Raw genomic sequence first — 11491 nt, 5'->3', positions numbered from 1 at the left:
GGCACGTCTTTTTCGGTATGGTAGTAACAAACCCTCCACAAGGCCAGACCAGAGAAAATCAGAAGTTATAAATTTCCACTAGTCCAGTGAGGTCGTCAAAATAATGAAATATATATTTTTTGATATAATATATATAATTTGATAGATCTGCATTAGGGGGCGTCCATAAATTACGTGAGATGTTTTTTTTTTAATTTTCTGTCCCTCACAGGGACACGACACGACATAACAGGGTGGGGACCCTGTTGAGATGTCGTGAGATTTTATTCAACCCCCTCCCCCATCTCCCAATCTCACGTGAGATTTTTCAAAATGTGGGTTACTTACGTTAACGCGTTGGATTGTTATTGTATATAAAAGACCAATGCACAATATAGGTAGGTAAGGAAGATTCGTAAACTCTATTCACAAATGCAAAATGCATAACTTACACGCTTTCATAATTTCACATCCACAAGGACGAATGTCGAATAAATATTTACTATTGTAGTTAACTTAATACCTACATTCTAAGAATGTTTCTAAGAACATTGAATATTCATAATTTAGAGGAATCTATTGTGTAGAATATTTATTTTAGAAAACGCCTTATAATATTAAAGTAGCAAATAAATTAATGAGCGTAAATGTTGGTTGGCTTCTGAACATAATGTTTTGTTTAATTAGGGCTACACTTATAGTATTGGAAATCATTTGTTTGTTTTGATATTGATGATTGTGTTTCAAAATTGCTACGCAAACATTCAATATTTGCCTTACCTACTAGAATGCTTGTGGTTATAATAAATCAACCAATTCAATAATTTATAAAATAAGGAAATCTAAATGACCTAATTTATACAAAACAAGTACTTACATAATAACTGACTTTCGGTACGTGGAAATTTGAATATTATCGTCAAACTAGATTTAGAGAATCTATAAGTTAGACAAGTTTAAACAAGAATGTTAATAAACTCTAAATGGACCATTCCTGTAAATTTTGTCAACGTTGTTTACCCAGTGCAATGAACTATTTTTTGTCTATGCATCTCCCGGTTATGCTCATAATAATGGCGTGCATAGAGGGTATGCACAGCGTATACAGATGATATAAAATGAAGAAAATCTCCAGTACCTACGAGTTATAAATATTTAAGAGTAGGCTTTTAATGACTCTTACAAAGCTTATCTTATGTTTTTTAACTCGAACTAGAGATTTTCTTGATTTTATATCATCTACATACCCTGTGCATACCCCCACGCCACTGCTCATAATATAAAGGAATTAAAAGAATAATAATATGTAATTTTAAACCTTAGTAGGTCCCCGGGACAGTCATTTTCATATGCCAGTCATGATCTCGAAAGAATCTAGTTTTGAATCAACATTTATCGAGCTTTATGAAATTTGGCGCTGAAAACGCTTGCACCCTGGAGACAGACATAAAACCTAGCATTTTAGCGTGAGTAGTTAAAATTGCAGAGTTTAAGGCCCGGGCGAATTAACTACGGGATTATTTATAAACCTAATGCCATGGATCTAACATAACATATATATCCGTCGTTTGCGAAATCAATTTGCGTAAACTGTGATAGTTAAGATAGATAGGCTAATTCTTACTAATTTTATAAATGCAAAAGTGTGTTTGTTTGTTTTTTTGTCCTTCCTTCACGCGCTAACTAAGCAACCAATCAACTGAGCAGGCATATCGATCCTAAGAAAACAAACGGTTTCCACGGCATTTATAAATTACTGTAATCAACGGGGACAACAGCTGGTGATTAATAATTGATGGATTAAAGCAAGGTCAAATTAAAAAAAAAAGTGTATCACAGTTCTTTGGAACTTGATGCAAAGCCGATCGCTTCGAATTGTTAAGTCCTAAAATAACATTTAGATCAATGAAGGATAACAGCTAATCTTAACAATTTGTGCCCTTTTGTTATCATATAATTTGTTATCATTGAACTAAAAATGTCAATTAAACATTGTCAGTTCAGTTGGTTTTAGTAATTCTTAAAATGAAGACAATTTTGCTAGTGTTAACAATTATATTTTGTTCTAAAGCATGGGCAAAGTTATACTTAGATAAAAAGGTTAAGTTTCCATTAGATACAGATTTGTATGAAAGAGTATTAGATAAACAGGAATGTCAGAGGCAACTGAAATATATTCAGCAAAATGATTCCTTACTGATGGCTAGATGTAAGTATTGATAGTAGATACTATATTACATATAGAAACTAGCAGACCCCAGCGCCATCTGTCGGGCTAATTTGTAAATCTAAACCATTCAGGGTGCCACCCAAATGTATACCAAAAAGTTCATTCAAATCGGTCCAGCCGTCTAAAAGGAGTTCAGTGACATACACACGCACGAAATGTATATATAAAGATTATTAATAGTTAAAAAAAGGACCTTCCTTAGCTAATTCTGTGATTTTATGCGTGGTGGAAATTTATAATTTTTGAAGATTCTCTCTTTGGTCACCAAAATAGATATTAAAAAGCAAAGGTGTCTAAAGAAGCCTAGTTCGACTCTGGGTAAAAACCTATCTCTTGGTCTAAACAAGCGCCAGTTGGGGCAACAGATGCATAGATTAGTTGTTTGATACGATTAAGAAAATATTATGTGACTGATTAACATGGTCCCAAAGACGATTTGGATGCGATTCTATCTTTTGGATCATGCCTCATAAACGGGACGGTATCAATGTACGTTCAATATAATAAATTTGCATCATTTCAACGAGTATTATATTACTGATTGATAAAACAGTGATAACCCAGTGGGAATCGGTGATAGCCCAATGGGTAGGAGCTCGACTTCACTTTCGGGGGGCTGAGTTCGAATCCCAGCACGCACCTCTAACTTTTCTAAGTTATGTGCGTTTTCAGTAATTTAAATATCACTTGCTTCAACAGTGAAGGAACCCTGCATGCCTGAGAGTCCTCCGTAAAGCTCTCAAAGGTGTCTGGAGTAGTTACACTAATAAGCACTAGGCTTGCGTGGTGGACTACGGCGTTAACCCCTTCTCATTGAAGGAGATCCGTGCACTGTAGTGGGCCGGTTATGAGTTGATATGATGATGATGATGAAGATTGATGATATCTTCATCTTTTAGAAAGAATTTCACCGTATTAACGATACGAAATTATTAATTATTTTAAAATTTTTTAGTTTTGGATTCCGGAATGAGAGTACCAAGAGGTATTTTAAAAGGAAACTTAGTAGATCTAGGAAATTATCCACAATGTCTTGAAATACATAGCTTTGTGAAAGATATGTCAATAGAAGGAAAATTTTGCATGATAAAGGTACCAGTAAACCAAAATTTACAGTTGCCACCTCCATTTAAAAACTTTACATCTAATTTTGACCCAGGAGCATTACGCATACATACCAAAGTATTTGAAAATCTTAGGGATTATACAAGAAATATGGAAAAAATAAGAGCTACATTTGGCGGTGAATTGACAGATTTTAGGTGAGATATTTTTGCACTTATAAAATAAAATAAAGCAATGATAATTCTTTCTGTTCGATACATTTTGATTTTGTGTAAGCAAGAAACGTGTTGCAAACTTCTGATCAAGGTGTTTCTCGCGGGTATTTACTACGTTAGATTCAAATTTCGTTCAAGAAATACTAACCAGCGAAATGTGTGACAGTAGAAGTTTTTGTTTACATTTGTTTTGTTTAATTATAATGTTTTGACAATGTTGACAAACTTTGATTTACATATAACAGGAATGATGAAAGTAATTCTTTTTCATCACTCACATTTCATTTGGCAATGTGTGTCCCTAAAGTGTGTACAACAGAAGAAACTATAGCAGGACTCTTATTCAATATGACAGCCGTAGGATTTGAATATGAAGATGATTATTGTCGACTTCCAAATGACAAACCATGGGCACTAGTAGATTATGTAGCAGTGTAAGTTTATTATTTAATATTTTAATCTTAATTTGTTTTCTTTGTAATAAGAATTAAATACTTAAACACAAACGCAATTATGAACATACAAAGAATTATAAAAAAGAAGAGAAATAAAAAAACACCTGGTTGTTTTTAAATGATCTTTTTAATCTTATCTTAAATGTAACAGGGTTTTTTCAATAAAACTGCGATTTATAGTGATTCACTGATAACATTTTATACTTTGAGTTCGTGATGAAACACAGGCGTCGTATTTGTTGGTATTAAGATTTCTTTGATTTGATTATCGAAATCTGCGATAGGAGACTAATTGTTGAGAAGCAGGCCCGGTTTCTGATATATTTTTATTTGCGAGTATAATAACTATTTAAGTGAAGATAACTAATTTAATTATTTATATTAAATTTAATTAGCAAAATATTGCGGTTAATACTATCACTTTTCACATGAATTATTTACTGCTTTTCAGAATGATATTTTCAATTCTAGGTCTTTTGATATGCATTTGTACGTATTATGACGTTAATCATAACATTTTATCTCAAAAAGGTAACTACCATTCATCTTACTGAAATTATTTTGCTTATAATATTACATACTAGTTATTATTTATGAAACTTTAAAATAATTATTGCTTTTTATAAAAATCTTCGTATCAGAAATGAAGTATGTACTTTAGTAATTTAGTATGATTCTCTTTTCAGATCCAAAAGAAGCAAACGAGATCTTGATAGCCTTTTCAGCTTTGAAAAACTGCCGTCAACTTCTAGTTATAAAACCAAATCCTAACAATATAAACTGTCTGGATGGTATCCGTTCTTTAGCTATTTTTTGGGTGATAGTTGGTCATGTCTTTTATATCATAGGCTTTATACCAGCTAATCCAATCGACACTGTGAATGTGTGTATACTTTACTTAGCCTTATCAATAATATATTTTTTTAATATCTTTCAAATTAACTTAACAATGATTACAAGTACGTATTGGTTTTTTTTCAGTGGTCACAATCGTATGAATCGCTTTGGATCACAACAGCAACGCTCACAGTGGATACGTTTTTCTTATTAAGTGGATTACTTCTCGTTTATATTACGGCAAAAAAGCTTACGGGAAGTATGTATGTAGATACAAATTAATACATACATATCTATTTCTAACAGACAATATCTTATATTGCCTTTTTTTAATTTCAGGAGAATTAATAAAAAACCTACCATTTTTTTATCTCAATCGCCTTTTGCGAATGTTTCCTTTACTGGCAGCTGTAGTGCTTTACGAAGCATCATTCTCAAATCGCGTAGCAGATGGTCCATTATGGAATCGATTTATGGTTAATAATGCACATAAATGCCGAACATTTTGGTGGACTACTTTACTACACTTGCAAAATTTTATAAACCCACAACAAGCAGTAAGTATATGGATACTTGGATATTATCTCTAAGTAACTAATATTCTTTACGTTGATATATAAGCTACAGAGATCTTAAATATTTTATCATTCGTACAGACCTAGGTAAAGACCTAGTCAATGAAACATTTGTAATAGACACCAACAACAACACAACACCACAATCTGCTGTCCTCATTATGGGAGTTATGATGCTGGTGCATTCCCTAGTCTATAAGTAATGTCTATAAGTCTCAGTACGTAGAGGTAATAGCCAAAACAAAACATGTTTAACGAAACATGACTTTCCCTTCCAGTGCGTCGGTGTAACATGGTACCTGGCTATCGATGTACAACTTCACATATTATCACCAATAGTGTTATATTGGGTTCTCGGAAGATCTAAAGCTTCAGCGTGGACAGCTCTTACAACTGCTGTATTCTCATCTCTTGCGGCCTCAACTATATATATTTTTTTAAGCGAGCCATTGAAAGAAACTTTAAACAATTACATATACTACTACGTTAATATCTTAACCCGTGCTCCACCATTTTTTGTGGGATTAGTATATGGATATATGCTACATTTGTGGCGGAAAAGGAGAGCAAAAATTCATACTGTAAGTAATAATATCATAATTATATTATTTTTGAAATTAATCTAACACTGCTGCCACTTGGTAGAAGTTGGTTGCTTCATTATAATAGAGAATATAGAGTTTGATCTATCTCACTACTCCAAAATCGATGGCCTTCAATTCATGATGTCTGGCTCTTAGGTACTGACTATTACATGCTGGTAATATTAATGACCGGATATATAGCATTTGAAAAAGTAAAGGCCGAATTCGGTCTACCATTGGTGTTTTTCCACCTATTTACCGACTTACCGTAAGACTATAATCCAATCTACAAATTTGTGCTTTAAATAATTAGGTTTCAGTTAATTTAAACATTTTTATTATGTTGAATTAATTAGATTAGAAAAGATTGTGCGTTTCTTGATAATTAATACTAAAAATCCTATTATTAAACTGATTGACATTCTAATTTTTAATTAATTTATGTCCTTATCCCTAAATTTCTTTTTTTTCAGATTGTGCATAGTTTTATAACTTCTTTTTTTATTTGCCTATTGATTATTATTTTATACTGCAAATTTAAAGGTGATCAAGTTGATTTTGAAAACAATACAATGAAGAGTCTGTTCCTTTCTTTTTTACGTCCTTTGTGGTCTTTATCTCTTGGATGGATTATTTTTGCCTGCGTTAATGGATACGGAGGTATTTGTACTAATATATTTTATTTTATTGGTGATATCATCGATATATTTTTTAAAGTAGTAGCGCAGTCTGGCAACTTGGTGGGTCTCGAATAAAAGTTTGTATCAAACAAATTTACTTAATAAAATTCAATCAACAAATTTTATAATTAATAAAATTTACGTTTCCTCCAAGTGTAGATAAAACGCTTAGATTAAAATACATAATAGTAGTTGTAGATACGCGACTAAGTCCTTGGCCGTGTTCCACCAAGCTGTGGTGGAATAAGCCCTTCTCACCGAGAAGATAACCGGGTGCATCAGTCGGTAGAAAATGGGTTGATGATGATGATGATGATGGACTAAGTTCTGGGGGACTGCTACTCAAGTCTAATCTGATTAATGGATAAAATTGTATTTTTACTTTACAGGTCCTATAAACTGGTTCCTGTCTCTGAATGTTTGGATAATTCCAGCTCGTATTTCCTATGCGATGTACTTGATACATATGTCTGTGATGTTTGCTGTTTATTCGACTACATTACAACCGGTCTATTTCACTGTTGGATCTGCGGTAAGTTTTTCATTATTATCTTCATTATCATCATAAGGCCTTTTCTCACGTTGGATAGACGTTTTTAGAGCATAAAACTCTCAGACAGGTCCAATGTATTGGTGGGCTTTAACGATTACTAATAACTAAATATCAGCGATAACTATATTTGTTTTTTCCTTAACTCGATTTATTTTCTGAAAATCAGATTTTTTTATGGAAATGAAATGCAATCTTTTCCATAATTATCTTCATTATCATCATAAGGCCTTTTCTCACGTTGGATAGACGTTTTTAGAGCATAAAACTCTCAGACAGGTCCAATGTATTGGTGGGCTTTAACGATTACTAATAACTAAATATCAGCGATAACTATATTTGTTTTTTCCTTAACTCGATTTATTTTCTGAAAATCAGATTTTTTATGGAAATGAAATGCAATCTTTTCCATAATACAGTAACAAACTAGTTTTGGTTAGTAAAATTTTCAACAATCACCTCGGTATTGGGCATAAACTAAATAGGTCGAAAAAATTTCGGGTTTTTGGTTTGGTTTGGTTTGGTTTGCCATTGAATTTTGTAATTTTAATACAAAAGAATAACTTAAATAATGTCACCAGAATGTGAATTTCAAATAAACTTAAAAACAAGTAAATACAAGAACAACAAGCTAATTTTAATACTATAATTATTTTTTTTTTCTATAATTTATACCTTCAATTTTATTTTCAGATGTTTGATGCATTCGGTTTCCTATGGTTATCAATGTTTGTAGCTTTCTTCTTAACAGCACTCATTGATGCACCATTTGCTATTCTTTTCAAGAAGCTATTTGAATGTAGTAAGTATATTAGATTAATAGAAATATGTAAGTTTTTAGTCAAGTTATACCCAGTTATAAGGCTTGCTTGATTTAATAATTTACTGAATTAAGATTAACAGCTATAAACGCCAATCATAATGTAACAATATTAATTATAATACATTACTTTCGTACAGAGCTAATCATCCTTTGTTTCATCTGATAAATGTTTGTGTGATGAGCATGAATATTTTTCAGTGTCTGGGTGTCGATATGTATAATCTAAGTATTTATGTATATTATTCATATAAATATTCATCAGCTATCTTAGTACCCATAACACAAGCTACGCTTACTTTGGCGCTAGATTGTGATGTGTGTATTGTTGTAGTATATTTATTTTTTTATTAATCAAACGATTCTTCTTAAATCTTCTGCAATATATGATCTTTGTCTACAATTAACGAACGCTTTTTTTCTAAATGTTGTTTATGCATTCCTTTAAAAAGTTTGTCCTTTTTGGCAAATTGTACACGTAGTTTCATGATGATCGGTTGAGTAGTTAAAGGGTGTAAACATAACAAACAAACAACCGTTTATTCACATTAAAACTTATATTATAATTATTTTTAACGACCTCCCTGGCGCAACGGTGAGTGCTGTGTAATGTAAAAGGCCCCGGGTTCGATTCCCGGCAGGGCAATTTGGGAATTTATAATTTCTGAACTTTCTCTTGATTTAGTCAGGTAGGAGGCTTTGGCCGTGGCTAGTTACCACCCTACCGACAAAGACGTAGCGCTAAGTGATTTTGTGTCCCGGTGCGATGTTACGTAGAATCCGATTAGGGGTATGACTACCATACTCTATAATAGGTTAGCCCGCTAACATCTTAGACTGCGCCATCACTTGCTACCTGGGAGATTCCAGTTAAGGGCTAACTTGTAGTGGAATAAAAAGTAAATATTGTTCACAGTCATAAGACTTTCTTGACTATTGTTGATGACTGACTATTTATTTTTTGATCCTTATACAAAATGTCACAATAACCCAATTGTGACTTATTTATAACAGGTATGTAGGTACATGGCACCGCGGATTTTTTTTAGATCTATAGTTTTCTAGTATATGGTAGTTATGCTAGACGGTTAATTTAATAAAGAATCTGGGTAGAACTTATTCGCCTGGCTTTCTTTACAAATACCATTTTTCAGACTTAAATCATATTTTTAAAATTAAACGTAGTCTATGTTTTAGTTGTGTTTGTCAGCTTTTGGATAAATTGATAAACATGCATTCTATTAGCAAAAAAAATAGTTGGTCCGGTAAAAAATCGGTCCAGTAGTTTCGGGGCCTATTCGGTACAAACAAACAAAAAAACTAACCTATTTTATGTATAGCTTTATGTATAATTAGCTGATATACCTTTCTGTTATAGTGTCTCAAAAGAAAATAAATACAAATAAGAAGATTGAAGAAAGAAATGAAAATGGAAACTCACAAACTTTCAAAAATGAAAACTCAGTTAAACAGATGTGATTCAGATAAATGTATTATTAGAATTATTTCAGACTTAAAAGGTTCATTACAATCTAGATCTGATAGGATTCTTATCTTAATTTGTATAATGTACTTATGTTGTAAATTTTGGGAGCGTTAATAAATAAGGAAACTCTATCACCGTCGTCAGCCTTTTAATGTCCCAATGCTGATCACAGGCTGCCTTTCATAGGACAGAGAGCGAATGACCCACCGCGCTGCTCAAATGTAGGTTGGCGGTTGAGAAAGGCTTAGGCCCAATTCCACACTGGTCAAAAGTGAATTGCGCACCTTGACAAAGGAACTTATTTCCTCAAGATGTACCCTTCGCCATCAAATGTATATTTCGATTGCTTTCATCATATCGACCCATTACCGGCCCACTACAGAGCATGGGTCTCCTCCCACAATGAGAAGGGGTTAAGGCCGAAGTCCACCAAGCTGGTCCAGTGCGGATTAGTGTTAGTAGTAGTTACTCCCCACCTAGTGACCTTTGAGAACATTATGTAGAAATCTCAGGCATGCGGGTTTCCTCACGATGTTTTCCTTCACTGTCGAAGCATGCCATATTTTTAATTACTTCAAACGCACAGAACTTAGAAAAGTTATGGTGTGAGCGTTATGATGTGGCGGTGAGCTGGGATTCGAACTCGGGCCCCCGAAACTGAAGTCAAACTCACTGCGCTAATACCGCCGAAGAAAACTCCGAAGATTAGCGTACTGTCAGTTCCCCATTGAATCACACTAGTTCCCCAAAAGAGGGGCCAAAGTTTTATCGACCAGGCTATCACCGCTTCAGTCTTAATGTGGTGGGTACAATCAATATTGCTTGTAGTTATAGTATTTACTAGTGCACTTGTAGTATATACAAATAAATAAATACTTAAGCAGTAATAAATTAATTCGTTATCACATGACTGCGGCAAACATTACAATTTTACATTTAATATATATATATAGATAGCTGGGAATCACACACACACGTGAAAATTTAATAACACCCCGATATAATGATTATTGACTTAACTGTATTGAAGACGAGAACAGTTTAATAATAATATTATAAACGACATACAAATATCTAACAACCAAATAAGTAGTGATGCCATCAATTAATTTCAATTGATCGTCGACGCATTGCTTAGGAACTTTATACCTACATTCTTTAAAGCATCATGATCGAGATATATTTTTTTTTCTTTCTTGGGAAAGTCATGATTTACGAATCTGAAATGTGGTTGCTTACTATGGGCCTTATAAGAAGTTCAGCATCACAAAGTGGGCGACGGAGAGAGCTATGCTGTTAGTGTTCCTACGTTATAATAAATAAGAAGATCCCATATCAGCGAGTAGTGAAGCTTAATTGGCAACATTGCTCAGAAAACCGATGGACTTAGGGGTCCCAAGGTGATGGAATGGCGACTCCGCCCCGTTAAACGAAGCAGCCTAAGACCGTGTAATTTAGCAACTTCCTACAAAACACTTATTTCCAGTAGTGGATATCAGTAGAAGTAATGATGATGATGAAAAAATCACATTTTACATTTGTTAAATTTAAAGTATAAAATTTAAGCTTACTCACACTGGCATATCAAAAAACACACAACTCCGGTAAGTTCACGTAAATTTTTAGCATTTGTAAACCTGAGATTAGAACTTAAACAATCAATTTACGTATTGTACTGTTTTATCAGCTAACCTAATTGATTAACCAAAAAAAAAAACTAACTAATTTAACTTATTAATATAAAATGCTTTGGGCCCTGGTCTAAGAAATTAGCCGAATACCGTGATTTTATTGAAGTGGGAGAAGTTTATCACTAATTTAAGAGCGAATAGGGTTTTAAATAACAGGTATAGAAATTGAGCAAGCGGGCAAATGCTAATTTAATAAACTGAGAGTTTGCAATGGGGTGGTACTTTACTTCAGCGAGTGTGTTCCATAACACCATGCTGTTTTAGGGTTTTTTTTTACCCCAAGAGAGCCAGTGGAACCCTTTTACAAAAACTCCGCTGTTCGCC

At 33.3% G+C, this 11491-nt stretch overlaps 1 protein-coding gene across 1 annotated transcript; it reads left to right on the top strand.

Moving 5' to 3' along the window:
• Window positions 1-2004: 2004 nt before the first annotated feature.
• Window positions 2005-8156, top strand: LOC120627437 (nose resistant to fluoxetine protein 6-like). Its single transcript, XM_039895439.1, has 12 exons — window positions 2005-2188; window positions 3165-3471; window positions 3735-3923; window positions 4396-4475; window positions 4631-4827; window positions 4926-5040; window positions 5121-5338; window positions 5635-5937; window positions 6414-6630; window positions 7010-7152; window positions 7864-7972; window positions 8131-8156. The coding sequence occupies exons 1-12, from the start codon at window positions 2005-2007 to the stop codon at window positions 8154-8156; spliced, it is 2088 nt and encodes a 695-aa protein (XP_039751373.1).
• The last annotated feature ends 3335 nt before the right edge of the window (window positions 8157-11491 follow it).

This window comes from Pararge aegeria, chromosome 11 (genome assembly GCF_905163445.1).
Source record: "Pararge aegeria chromosome 11, ilParAegt1.1, whole genome shotgun sequence".
NCBI classification, from domain to species: domain Eukaryota; kingdom Metazoa; phylum Arthropoda; class Insecta; order Lepidoptera; family Nymphalidae; genus Pararge; species Pararge aegeria.
The sequence above is the reverse complement of the archived record's forward strand: the minus strand, read 5'-3'. Positions and strand labels throughout refer to the sequence as shown.